The sequence below is a fragment of the Hemiscyllium ocellatum genome, chromosome 6 (assembly GCF_020745735.1).
Source record: "Hemiscyllium ocellatum isolate sHemOce1 chromosome 6, sHemOce1.pat.X.cur, whole genome shotgun sequence".
Classification (NCBI taxonomy): Eukaryota; Metazoa; Chordata; class Chondrichthyes; order Orectolobiformes; family Hemiscylliidae; genus Hemiscyllium; species Hemiscyllium ocellatum.
The window spans coordinates 109,514,394-109,529,271 of record NC_083406.1 but is presented as its reverse complement, the minus strand read 5'-3'; the positions used below and the strand labels follow the sequence as shown (position 1 = coordinate 109,529,271).

General features: G+C 39.3%; 1 protein-coding gene across 3 annotated transcripts in view; it reads left to right on the top strand.

Annotated features, from left to right (window-relative positions):
- The window catches only part of ppp2r3b (protein phosphatase 2, regulatory subunit B'', beta), a 139,548-nt gene that overhangs the window by 34,422 nt on the left and 90,248 nt on the right, over nucleotides 1-14,878 (top strand). The window contains exon 1 of one of the 3 annotated variants that reach the window (XM_060826850.1): nucleotides 9,284-9,454. The exons of the other annotated variants lie outside the window; for them this stretch is intronic. Within the exon in view, the coding sequence (XP_060682833.1) occupies nucleotides 9,323-9,454 (132 nt within the window). The 5' untranslated portion in view covers nucleotides 9,284-9,322. Of the gene's footprint in view, nucleotides 1-9,283; nucleotides 9,455-14,878 lie in introns of those variants that run through there. 3 annotated transcript variants of the gene reach the window in all.

Genomic DNA, 14,878 nt, shown 5'->3' with positions numbered 1-14,878 from the left:
AACTTGAAATTTGTAAAATCTCAAAGAGCCTCAAATATCTATAAAGATAATGACACAAATGGCAAACAACAATGAAAGACAGTGTCCATGATTTCTTTTCAATTTTTTTTTAAAAAGCGCAGGTTTACACATATGCATACACATCAAAGCATTCCAGAGGAGGTTTAACAGCATATGGCATAAAACCTGTGAGCAGAAGTAGGTCATTCAGTACATTGCATCTGCTCAATGAGATCATCGTTGATCTGACAATCCACAACACACTTTTCTGCCTTTTTCCCCATAATGCTTGTTTCCCTTACTGGTTTAAAAATATCGGTTTGTCTAGAGTGTACTTAATGACTTGGCAGTCCCCTGCAGTAAAGAATTTCACAAATTCCCTACCTTCAGATGAAATTCCTCCTCCACTGTCTTAAATATGTGACTACATATTCCAACATTTATGCCTAAAATTTAATCTCCTGTGGTGGGATTCGAACCTGGGACCCTAAAACATTACTTGGGTCTATGGATAACTGGTCTAGCAACGGTATGATCATACCACCTTTCCCTCTCCTCCTGAATGGTGTGAAATGTGTAAGAAGATATATATATTTTATTTGTTTCAACTGAATGGGAGATTATTCCTCTTTTTCTTTTGTAAAAAGAAATCTCCCATTAAATTGATTATAGCTTTATCATTTCAAAGCACGACCATTTTAAAGGCAATTGCATAGTCTTCAATAAGTATTATAAGCTTATCTAGTTGTATATCATAATACTTTGCTGATCTTGTGTACTGTAATGTTCTAATTTAGGAAATGGTGAAATACCAGAATCCAAGGGCATTCTGGTAAGGATTAGTTTAAAAATACAATTTGCAACCCACTGATGCAGTGTAGAACAGCTGATGTGTATGTGTGCGTAACTGTTGCATGAGCCATTGACAAACATAGCCATGTCTCATTGTGGTTTCGTATTACTGAATTAACTAAATGTAATTTTTAATGACATGAATGAATTATAAATTACTTTTAAAAGCTGGTGTGTGCAGACTTTCAGATCAGGTGGAGTAGAAACTTCATTGCTGACACTTTCTTTGCCTTTAAAATGATGTAGTCTATTATCTAGACATCGCTTTTAATTTTACACTTTGAGAATTTAATGCTAACTTTGAAGAATAAGAGAAATGTTTAGTTCCCTCCACCATTTTTTAAATGTATTTGACTATTATTCATTGTGGCAAAAATAATTGCTTCCTGAAAAAAATGGAAATTGTTTGGTAGCCAGATGTGAATTTCTTTAGTTTTCAGTTTAGAACTTGTGGAGAAACAAATGACCTTTTTACTAACAATTACTGAGATGATTTGAACTTTCTTAATCTAGAAATTCAAATAATAACAGACAAAAGCATTTTTCTGAAAGCCTACACCCAACCTAAAACATTGAGAACCAGTAGGACCTCTCTGTTTGCCTTGTTTAATTACTTAATCGTATTATGTTTCCTTTTCATATAAATTTGGTAGTTTAATACTGGTGGTAATGCATAGTCAACATTATCATTAGAATTTCAGGGAATGAGGGAACTTTTCATGCTCTGCTTATTTTGAACAGAACAAAATCCCAAGCAGTGCAGTTCTAGGTTTTGATAGCTTTGGTTGTCTCTAAAGAGAGCTTTTCAGCTACATGTATCATTCTTGCTGATGATGTATCTCAGATTTTGATGTATTTCATTGTTGCAAAAGAAAGTATATTAACTTATGTAGGCAGAACTAAAAGAGCTAAAGTTGGTGAGAATACGAACACATGAATAGGAACACAAGTAGGTCACTTGAGCCTGTTTGATTATTTAATAAGATTGTAGTTGATCTGGTTTTAACCTCATTCCTGCATTTCCCTGAAAACCTATCTACTTCATCCTAAAAAAAATTAAATATTCAGCATGCCCTACCTTTTTTTTTGAAGAATGGAGTTGAAAAGATTCTCAACTCGCAGGGAGAAAAATTGATTTGTCATCTGTTCTAAATGGTGACTTTATTAACCAAGGCCTCCCAACACACACGTGCACACATTCTTTCAACACTCACCTGGTCATGTCCCGTCAGGATCTTGCATGTTTCAATTAAGTCATCCCTTTTTCTAAAATTCCACATACAAGCCTAGCCTGACTAGCATTTCTTCATAAAGCAATCTGCTCATCCCAGGTGTTAGTGCGGTAAATCATCATCTTGTATCTGCTTCCAATGGATTAGTATCCTCTCTCAGGTATGACGTCCAGTACTGTACACAGATGCAATCTCACCAATTCCCTGTATAACTGAAGTATTACCTCTGTATTCTTGCAATCGCTTACTCTTCCAATGAAACATACCATTCTGTTTGCTTTCCTGTTTTTTTGCTCTACCCATATACTAATCTTCTGTGTACTAGGATTCATGTACTAGGCCTCCGAGATCCGAGTTCTGCTGCCTCTCCCCACTTACTTTACCTATCTATATATTTTTGTAGGCTCCTTACACCCCTCTTCACAACTAACCTTCCTACTGAGCTTTGTGTCTTCAGTAAATTTAGCTCCCAAGCCTTCATTCCCTTCATACAGTTCATTTGTATCATTATATAAAGAGTTGTGACCCCAGCATCAACCTCTTGTACACTACATGACATCCTACCAGCCTGGAAAGGACCCATTTGTTCCTACCCTCTGCTTCCTGATAACAAGGCAGTCTTCAGTCCCTGCCAATGTATTACTTCCTACACCAGAAGCCTTTATTTTCAGCTACAGCCTTTGTGGCACCTTACCACATGCCTTTGGGAAATCAAATTACAATATTCCCACTGGTTCTCCTTTATCTACAGTACACATTACTTCTTCAAAACATTCCTAAACATAGCTTAATATTTGTCAAAGGGAAATTAACTTATCTCTAGTTTCTGCCTACTGCCTTCATATCCCTCCTTAAATAAAGGAGTTAAATTCATTTTTTTTTCTAATCTAAAATAACTTTCCCCAAATCTAACTTTTTTTTGACCCTCGGCTGAAATCCATCTGGACCTGGAGACTTGTCAATATGTATTTCCAACATTTTGCTTCATACTACTTCCTTGAAAATTATAATTTTCTTGTTCCTTCCCCTTGCCCTTTTTTAATTTCTGATTTACAACTATTTCTAGGTTGCTACTTGTATCCTGTCCAATGAAGACTGACACAAAATATCTGTTCAATTCATCTGGAGTCATGGAGTTATATAGCATGGAAACAGACCCTTGGGTCTGATTTGTCCATGTCGGCCAAGTTTCCCAAACTAAACCCATCCCATTTGCCTGTGTTTGGCCCATGTCACACTTTAAACCTTTCCTACTGATGTATCTGTCCAAATGTCTTTTAGATGTTGTGACTGTACCTGTATTCACCACTTCTTCTGGCAGTTCATTCCACATACAAACTTCCCTCTGGGGGAAAAAAAATCTGCCATCTTGTTATCCTCCATTACAAATTCCCCATCTTCTACTGGCCCAAATACTCTGTCAGCTCTTTTTTTTAAATATCTGAAGAAACTTTTTTCTGATCTGTTGTATTGTTGGTTAGCGGTGTCTTATTTTTTAATTTGCCCCCATTAATACTTCAGTGATTCTTTGTTTTTCAAATTCTGTCCAATCTTCTGACCTATCTTTGGATTATATGTCCGAGTTTGATACGATCGTTGGTTCTTTTAGTTGACCAAGGATGACAGGCCCGTCCTTTAGAGTTTTCCTTATTTGTTGAAATGTCTTATTGTGCACTCTGGGATATCCCGTCAAATGTTTGCCACATTTCTACTGACCTATCCCTTAACCGAAGTTGCCAATTTACTTTCTCTAGTTTTGGTTTCATGTCCTTGTTTAATTCAAAATTGTAACCCTTGGTCCTACATTTTTAGATTAGACTTACAGTGTGGAAACAGGCCCTTCGGCCCAACAAGTCCACACCGACCCGCCGAAGCGCAACCCACCCATACCCCTACATTTACCCCTTACCTAACACTACGGGCAATTTAGCTTGGCCAATTCACCTGACCCGCACATCTTTGTGACTGTGGGAGGAAACCGGAGCACCCGGAGGAAACCCACGCAGACACGGGGAGAACGTGCAAACTCCACACAGTCAGTCGCCTGAGTCGGGAATTGAACCCGGGTCTACAGGCGCTGTGAGGCAGCAGTGCTAACCACTGTGCCACCGTGCCGCCCCATCTGCCTTAACCTGTACGTAAACTTCAATCACACTATGTTCACTATTGCCCAGGGACACTTTCACTTAAGTCGGTAATTAGTCCTATCTCATTGTCCAAAACAAAGTCTATTGCATAAAGTCTGCTCTCTGGTGCCATAACATGCTGGTGTCAAATTGTCCCTAAAACATTCAATGAACTCCCCCCATAGATTATTTCTGTATGTAGCATGAATTCCTCATGATAATTACTGTACTTTGTTTTGACAAGCTTCTATTATTTCTTTCTTGATACTCTGTTCTACTATGTGGATACTGTTGGGGAGCATGTACAACACTCCTCACGAGTGACCACTTGCCTTTATCATTTCTTCTCTCTACCCAGACCGCTTCTATATTTTGGTTTCCTGAATTAAGTTCCTGTGTCTTGTGGTAGTGCCATCTTTAAATCCTTCACCTTTTCCTATCTGCTTGTCCTTTCTAAACATCACATACCCTTCAATATTCAGGTCCCAATCTGAAATGTAAAATGAAAACCCACAAGGCTGCTGGACCTGATAACGTCTCTGGCAGAGTGCTCTGACATGCTGGTGGATGTTCTCATGGACATTTTTATCCTCTTTCCCACCCCCCCCCCCCCCCCCCCCCCCCCCCCCCCCCCAGGTTGTGTCATAGTTCCAACACACTTCAAGGCCGCTACCATCATCCCCGTGCTGAAGAAATCTTCAGTGTCCTGCCTCAATGACTAGAGCCCTGTTGCGTTAATACCCATCATGAAGTATTTAGAGAGGCTTGAGATGAGGCATATTAAGACCCTGTTGCCTCCCCTCACTGGACACCCTGCAGTGCATGTATCGTCCCAAACGTTCAACAGATGATGCCATCTCCACCATCCTCTATCTGGCCCTTGTCCACCTGGGCACCTACATAGACTTCAGTTCAGCATTTAACACACTCATTCCTCCGCACCCTGATTGGAAAGTCGAGTCTGCTGAGCTTGAATACCTCCCTCTGTAACTGGATCCTGGACAACTTGACTGGGACACTCGGTCAAATCAGATTGAGAACAGCATCTCCAACACCATCACACTGAGCAAGGTGCCCTCCCCAGGGCTGTGTGCTCAGTCTACTGCTATTCACCCTGCTAACACGACTGCAGCGATGCACAGCTTGAATCATATTATTAAGTTTGCTGATGACACGATGGTAGTTGGTCTCATTAGCAGGAATGAGGAGTCAGCATACAGAGGAGGTGAAGCGGCTAATGGTCTGGTGCAGAGCCAACAGCCTGTCTCTGAATGTGGACAAAATGAAAGAGACGGTTGTTGCCTTCAGGAGGGCATGGAGCAATCACTGTCCACTGGACATCAGCTCCCAGATCATGAAGACCACAAAATTTCTTGGTGTCCACTTGGCAGAGCGTCTCACTTGGTTCCTCTGCACCAGCTCCATAGCCAAGAAAGCCCAGCAGTGTCTCTACTTTCTGCATAAGTTGAGGAAAGCCCATCTCCCATCACCCATCCTGACCACATTCTGCAGAGGGTTCGTTGAGAGTACCCTGGGCAGCTTCATCACTGAATGGTTCGGGAATTGCACCATGTCGGATTGTAAGACCCCTACGACAAATAGTGAGGATAGCTGAGAAGATCATTGGAATCTCTCCTGTCCATTACAGATATTTACACCACGCGCTGCATCCACAAGACCAACAGCATTGTGGACAACCCCACGCATCCTTCATTCAAATTCTTCTCCCTCCTGCCATCTGACAGAAAATACCAGAGCATTCAGTCTCTCATGGCTGGACTGTGCAATAGTTGACTCCTCAAAGCCATCAGGCTCCTTTTAACACTGATCACATGCTATTCCATTTGCAATTTTCAGACAACTTTTTGAATTGCTGCTAAAACAATATTTTATTAATGATCATTCATTGTTACATTGTAATTTGTCCACCACTGTGCCTATTGTTTTGTCTTATCAGGAATTACTGTGCATGTTTTGCATATTTATATGCACTTTATGCTGTCTTGTAAATAACTGTACACTAATGTAGTCTGTGTTCACTTAGCACTCCTCCAGGACCAAAGGTGCTATCTTGCTTTTATTGTACCAGCTGTATATGGTAGAAACTTACTCTATTCTACTACTAAAATACTGAAATCAATTCTGACACCAGGGTGATGGAGTCTGCACCATTAATATGTTATTAATGAAACATAATTACACCGTTGTAGTTGCTATCTAATTTGAAATATTTCCAGCACTTTCTGATAGTTGAACCATGGGAAATGCAGGGTACAGGGATAGGGTAGGGGAGTGAGTCAGGGTGGGGTCCTCTTCAGGCAGTTGATCTGGACTTGGGCCAAATGGCTGTTTCCAAGCAGTAGGGATTCAATGATTCTATTTATTTCTTAGACCATTGTTACAGTGTACCAAATAAGACCCATCACAAGACTGTAACTTCTACTTCAGTTATCAGACGAGTGGTATTTCCTGAACTGTGCAAGTAAATGGCATTTAACTATAGAGCCAGCCACGTCAAGTTGCTTACCTATCCAAATTTGTACTCTGTCTATAAGTAATTTGGCTATTTTTGGGCCAAATATTGTTGATTGGAACTTGCATCTTTTAATGCCTTTAGCCTCCATTCTAGCAGCCTCAAAGGTCAGTATGTCTTTTACATGGTTGGAGACCAAACTATACTAAGTAATCCCAGGTGTGGTCTTGCCAAAGCCCTGTACTGCTGCAACAAGACATTGTATTTTTGATTCCTTGCTCAATTCTGTTCTCTTTTGCTCTGACATGCTTTGGTAGCTCACTCTTTCTGCTTGCTGTCCACGCTGAGAGGTGTTATCTGTTGAAAAGAAAATCTGTGAAATGGCCATGCATTAAGAACATAAGGATATCTACAAACTTTACGTCTGCAAACTATAGAAGTATAGAACCATAATCTCAAGCTGACTCTGTAAACAAACAATGTTTGAAACTGCATGTTCTTGATCTTCCTGTATTGTGCACTGCCCTTTTTCAAATTTTATATCTGTACTTGAGTGTTTGTTGTTTTATTGACTTTTCTCAGAATTAGTAAACAATTAAATTCCACTTTCTGCTTGAGAAATTGTTGTAATTGGCTCTTTTTTTTTAATCTGGCAAGCTTTCTTTCAGTTATAATGTAACTGGCATGTTAAAAGAAGTAAAAAATCTGTACAGTTAATTGAAGGAATCAAAAAGAGGAGAGCTTATTTGCCCCTCCTCACCTGGTTGTAATAACTGCTTTGCTTCAGCTTTGGCATTGCTAACTGGATCATTTTAATTTTTTTTTCCAGGGTACTAAAGTTACTATTTCTTTAGATTAAAAAGTAATATTTCAAATGCATTCAGTTACTTTTTAAAATTTTGGTGATGTTGATGTTTAGGCTGTAAAGCATTATTTTGGAGGGATGGCAAAGTGTATCTGCATCTTGTATACATTACTCCTTAGTACATAATTTACACAAAATAACTATAGAAGATGCAGTTTTAACTTGTAGCTGCTTTTGTACATAATCTCTTGATTTGTGGTTTGTGAACATGCACTTACTGATGTCAGCAAAGAGATCATAACTTCAACACAGTAATTTCTTGCTTCTTGGATTTCAGATGAAATTTAATCTCGTATTAATTTTATTTTTTTTAAAACTGTTTCTTTTAGTTAAGATGGGATGATGCAACAGCTTCAGGGCTAGAGAGGCTGTTTAGAAATCATTATCACCTGGTATACTAATTAAAACTTAGGTCATAACTTGTTCAACAATACATAATTTTGAGGCCTTGTTATATTATTCCAGTGAAGAAGGGAAGTTCATCTTCAGAAAATATTAAAATGAGCAATTACAGTCTGCTGGAACTTCAGTAATGTACCCACTTGTGGGAACAGGAATTTACTGACTTAAAGTTCTGCATCTCTGCGTGGTTTTTAAACAAACGGCCATGAATTGTTGACAGTTTCACAGTTATAGTGACAACAAAAGTTAACTTTCACCAATTATAATAGCAAAATCCAGACTATTTATCATGAAAGATTAGTGCAAATTTTAAAAAAATCCTGAAATTCCAAACTTTATACATGAGGAATTTGAAGGCTCTTGTTGCTAAATGGGCTTTTTCATTTTGTTTAAGTATTTCTGTTAAGAGGTATTTTACCTCTTCTGTTGTTGCAAATTTGTTTAGTGCCCCTGAGTAAGACGTGGTGGAGCAAAATCAGCAAGAGATACACTGTCTGTTAGAACACATAAATATAATTTTTAAATTAGTTGGGATTATTGGATCCAATATCATATTCACCATTTGAGTTTTCAATTTTTTTTGCATTGAAAAATATTATTTTAAATACGAAGACCTACTCTACTGGCATATTCTCCTTGTTTTTATTGTTTAAAAAAACAGATCAGATGGAGCAAATAAACTGAAAAGTAACAAAAAGGCAATTGAGTATTGGGATTAGCCTTTTTGTCTTGCAAGAGAAGTTACTCTAAAGCAAACTTTTGGCCATGAGGAAAATTGTCAGTTCAAATCTGCTACTGTTGTAATTTAACAGGTGGTCTGTTGATGACATGAATGACTCAGTTGCAGCTCTTGCAAACATGCTAGAGGCCACATTCAGATGCTGAATCAACAAGGCAAGTGAAACTTGTTTGACCTGACAATGATTTGGCCCACAGCTGGAAATTTTCAGTCAATCAAACTACCCTATGTAGTCTGTAACTGAAGTCAAGATGCTGCTGTGAAAACCGAGCTTCTGAGCATTCTTTCATATCACTGTAGTTTTGACTGGATTTGTTTGTCGCCTGTGTCTGTACAACTGTCCCAAACAACAGGTTTGTTTCTTTTTGCACCCACCCACTAAGGCTTTGGAATGTGGGCTGCAAAAAGGGCAGAGCCTGAAGTGACTTTCCCAGATTCATACATTAGTTTCTTGGCTTAGGCAATGTATGAAGACTGTGTTAAGCCTACTCTGAATGTTGCAACATAGTAGGTTTAATAAAACTGAAGGAAGCTTTTTGCTTTGTAGCCACGATTTAGCTTTCATTTTCAGCTACAGTTGATCTAGAAAAACTGTTGCCAATTTAAGTCTGTTTATTTGCTCAATCTTTGACAATGATGATTAAAGATACTTCACTGCGGCAAGATCCAGACCTCCGGAAAGAATTGGCTTTACTAGCCCAGGGATGCGACCTTGTCTTTCCATCGAGATTTAAGAAGAGGCTGAAGGCTTTTCAGCAAGTCCAGGTTGGGCTTAGTTTTTCTTTTGTCTTTTTAAAAATTTTAAATTTGAAGAAACCATGTGCGCTTGAATAATTAGTGGCTCAGCACTTAATAAGTGCAAGACCTAGTAATTAATAGCTTGTCTGGGATAGAGTTGAATGACAGAATCATTTAGAAATGACAGTTCTACCTAAAGTAAAAATGCAATTGTCTGTTCAAGAAGCTGTGTTTTAAAGTAAATTGTATAAGATTGATAAGCAATATTTAATTACCAAACTTTAATTTTTAAAATAGTTTTGGCTACTTATACGATTTATGCACTGTGACACTTCAACGTTCTATGTAATGATGTGGAGGTGCCGGTGTTGAACTGGGGTGGACAAAGTCAAAAATCACAACGCCTGGTTATACTCCAACAGGTTTATTTGAAACTGCGAACTTTCAGAGCTGCCACTCCTCCTTCAGACTACCTGAGGAAGGTGCGGGATCTCCAAAAGCTTGTGGTTTCAAATAAATCTGTTGGACTATAACTTAGTATTATGTGTTTTTATTTTTGGCTGAATCTGTGATGTCAAGGAAGATTTTCATTTTTATAGATTTTTTTAAAAAAATGAAGTGGGGGGAGAAGAGATCTCTGTAGAACCCGTCTGAAATTGTTGGAATTTGCAAAGTTTGAGCATAGCAGTCAGCAAATGCTTGCTGCACTTGTACCAGCTTTATTTACTGTTTTTATCTACTCCTCTCTTAGTTACAAGTTTTGACTACCCTGCTCAGCAAATTCTTAATATTCAATTTTCATATGGGAAATTGAGAAAATATCATAGCCACAATACATTATATTCACATTGTTTTTTTAAAAAAACCATTAGTAAACAAGCTAAGAATTCTTTTGCTGGTTACTGGATATGATTTTTTTTTGAAAGTTTGGTCCTAACTGGAAGCTCCACTGATCGCATTTCAACTGTTCTTGAGATATTCTTAAATCTTCAGTTTGCTGGAAGTTTCTTTTCTAGCTTAGAAAGCTGTAAGTGCATCAGCCAGGCTTTATATTCGGAATACTAGTGAGTATATGAATATGTACCTGTTATTTTGGAGTAGGTTAGGCAGGAACACAATGAATCAAAAGGTAAAAGTCACTATAGTCCAAGTGGACCATATGGCTGCACTGTCATTAAAAAGAAATGACTGATAGTGATTTAACCTGAGCGTCACCATGCTTCAGACAAAGGGAGAGGTTGAGAGGGAAAGTCCTTCGTGGTAACCTCTACCAGTGCAAGAATTTAATCTATTCCATTGGCATGACTGTGCATTGCAAAGAGCCATCCAACCAACTGAGCTAATAACCCTAGGATAGAGTCATACTGATGTGCAGCACAGAAATAGCACCCTTTGGTGCAACTCGTCAATGCCAACCAGGTATCCTAAATAAATCTAGTCCCATTTGACACATATCTCTCAATCCTTCCAATTCATATACCCATCCAAATGCCTTTTTTAAATGTTGTAATTGTACCAGATTCCTCCACTTCCTCTGACTCATCATTCTATACATGCAGTACCCTATGTGGTGGCAGGGTGGGATGCTCCTCAATGAGTGGATGTGGACTCTAGGGGCTATAGGGATTCTGTGATTCTATAACTTATTTCATTTTTGTTCTCACTGGTTTTGTTTTCTGTTCAGTTTTGCATATACTACTTAACTCTGAACAAAGTGTTCGCTTGAATTATCTTAGAAAGGGTTCTTCTGTCTAATTTCTTGAAAAGGAAAATCCTGGATCCAATGTAGAGAGCCACTGACATGGATCTTTAATTACTAGAAGTACAGTGGAACAGTGCATAAAAGTACTACTGGCAGCGTTCTGACTGTAATAACTAGCCCTGTATTCTTGGTATACTTACATTGCTAGGAAAGTTGCAATGTGATCATGTTGCTGCACCCTTCCGCTGCTCTTATGTTGTCCAAGCTACTTGACCAATTGGTGAAAACAATTTTTTTCACAAATTATATGAAAAGATCCAAGCCGTATCTTAGGAAATGGAGCTTGGAGTAGGTGCTATCACTGGTTTCCAGTTCTTTCCACTGAGTCTCAGACTGAACCAGTATGTAACTTAAGTGTTTTAGTGTACCACACTAAAGCTTCTATATAAATGCCCATTGTTGCTATAAATGCAATATGGGAAATTGTTAGCATCAAGACATTCAATAGAGTTTTTTAGTTAAATAAGAAAAACCTGCAGGTGATGGTGTTTCCATGTATCTGCAGCTCTTTCTTCTAGATGGTTGTGGATTTGTAAGGTGCTATCTAGGAGGCCTTGCTAAGTTGCTGCATTATCTTGTAGATGGCGAACATTGCTACTACTGGGCATTGGTGTTAGATATTTATTTGAATATTTATGAATGTGGTGCCAACTGTACTAGCTGCGTAATGGCGTCCAGCTTCATGAGTGTTAGGGCTGCACTCTTCCAAGCAAGTGAGGTGTTCTATCACCACTGGTGACTTGTATTGTAAATAGTGCACAAGCTTTGGGGAATTAGGAGATGAGTTGTTCATAGAACATAGACAAATACAGCGCAGTACAGGCCCTTCAGCCCTCGATGTTGCGCCGACCAAATCCTACCTAACCTACACTAACCCAATAACTTCCATATGCCTATCCAATGCCTGCTTAAATGACCATAAAGAGGGAGAGTTCACCACTGCTACTGGCAGGGCATTCCATGAACTCTCAACCCGCTGAGTAAAGAGTCTACCCCTAACATCTGTCCTATACCTACCACCCCTTAATTTAAAGCTGTGTCCCCTAGTAACAGCTGACTCCATTAGCGGTAAAAGGTTCTCAGTGTCTACCCTATCTAAACCCCTAATCATCTTATACACCTCTATCAAATCTCCCCTAAACCTTCTTTTCTCCAATGTGAACAGGCCCAAGTGCCTCAGCCTTTCCTCATACGATCTTCCTACCATGCCAGGCAACATCCTGGTAAACCTCCTCTGCACTCGTTCCAATGCCTCCACATCCTTCCTATAGTATGGCGACCAAAACTGCACACAATACTCCAGATGCGGCTGCACCAGAGTCTTATACAACTGCAACATGACCTCAGGACTCTGGAACTCAATTCCTCTACCAATAAAGCCCAGTACACCATATGTCTTCTTCACAGCACTATTTACCTGGGTGGCAACTTTCAGAGATCTGTGTACATGGACACCAAGATCCCTCTGCTCATCCACACTACCAAGTAGCCTACCATTAGCCCAGTAATCCATCTTCTTGTTACTCCTACCAAAGTGAATGACTTCACACTTAGCCACATTGAATTCCATCTGCCACCTTTCTGCCCAGCTCTGCAACCTATCTATATCCCACTGTAACCTGCCACATCCTTCTTCACTGTCCACAACTCCACCGACCTTTGTGTCATCCGCAAACTTGCTCACCCAGCTTTCAAGCCCCTCCTCTAGATCATTTATAAAGATGACAAACAGCCTCAGACCTGCACTTGTTGTCACAATATTTATATGGCTTGTTCAGTTCAGTCTCTAATCACTGGTAGCCCCAGGATGCTATGAGATTGTGATGGTCATGGTACTGAATATCAAGTGGTTAGATCGTCTCTTGTTGGAGATGATCATTGCCCGGCATTTGTGTGATGTGAATATCTCTTGTCAATCCAAACCTGGATAGGTGGTCCAATTCATCCACGCTGACCAAATATCCTAAATTAATCTAGTCCCATTTGCCAACATTTGGCCCATATCCCTCTGAAATCCTTCCTATTCATGTACCCATCAGATGCCTTTTAAATATTGTAATTGTACCAGCCTTCACCCCTTCTTCTGGCTGCTCATTCCATACACAAACCACCCTCTGCATGAAAAAACTGCACCTTTAGATCCCTTTTAAATCTCTCCCTTCTCACTTTTTAAACCCATGCCCTCTAGTTTTGGACTTGCGCACCCCAAGGAAAAGACCTTGTCTATTCACCATATCCATGCCTCTCATGATCTTATAAACCTCTAAGGTCACCCCTCAACCTCCAACGCTCCAGGGAAAATAGCCCCCATCTATTCAACCTCTCCCTATAGCTCAAACCCTCCAACATCCTTGTAAGTCTTTTCTGAACCCTTTCAAGTTTCACAACATCCTCCCTACAGCAGGGAGACCAGAATTGCACACACTGTTCCAAAAGTGGCCTAACATTCTATGCAGCTGCAACCTCACCTCCCAACTCCTGTATTCAATGCACTGACCAATAAAGTCAAACATACCTTCACTATCCTGTCTAACTGCAACTCCACTCTCAAAGAATTGTGATCCTGCACTCCAGCTCTAATCCTGTATTCGTTTCCAGTACGCAATTGTAATTATTGCTAACTCTAAAAGTAAAATTATACAACTTTCTAGCCTCATACAATGAAATAACATGTTCTTGCTCTACTGATCCATGTCCGTTTCAGGAAACCTGAATTCCTTTACTTTTGTTTTCCATTTGCTTTCACACAAATGCAGGAATTGAAAAAGTGACCCTTTCTGAAATTAGCACCTATGTTGAAAGTGTAACAGAAAAAGCTTGCAGAAAAACTAATCAAAAGCAGCAAATGATCTTCTTTTAAAATCTCTACAATGTGAAAACAGGTCATTTGGCCCAGCAAGTCTATACCAACACTCAAAAGAGCATCCCACCCAGACCCATCCCCTTACCCTATTCCTGTAACCCTGTATTTCCCACGGCTAACGCACTGATACATCCATGAGCACTGTGGGCAATTTAGCATGACCAATCCACCAAAACTACACATCTTTGGACTGTGGAAGGAAACCAGACCACCCCAGCGGAAATCCAAGCAGACACAAGGAGAATGTCTATGTGAAGTTTGCACAATCATCCAATGGTGTGATTAAACCTGGGTCCCTAGCATTATGAGGCAGCTGTGCAAACCACTGAGCCATTGTGCCACCCCTTCTGTGAGAATAAAATGTTTATGGGAATTATTTGATCTTTACAAATTGGAATGTACAGCACACAGGTAACTTTATTTGAGTAAACCATGAAACTTTGAGCATTCTTGTATAGCTAATTTGTTATATATCCTCACCTATTCCTTGTGGAGCCAATGACCAGTGTTCAGAATGAAAAGGAAGGCTGAGTTAAGTTTATTTTTGCTGCTATACTCTTTTTATCTTGTATATCTGTATTCTATATTCAGTTTTTTTTTGTCTTCAACTTGCTATTTTTGAAATGGCTGGCTGTATTCTATTCAGTTGAAAGCCAATAGTCAATCCTTATCTTGAAATGCTTTTGAAATCCAATGATCAAAAACATACTGGAATGTACCAAATAGAAGTAGCCTATTTTCAACATCACTTGGAATAGGATAAGTGGAGGTTATCTCCTCAACAAAATAACAGGTTGTGCTTATGTAGGAAAATAAGACCATGTGT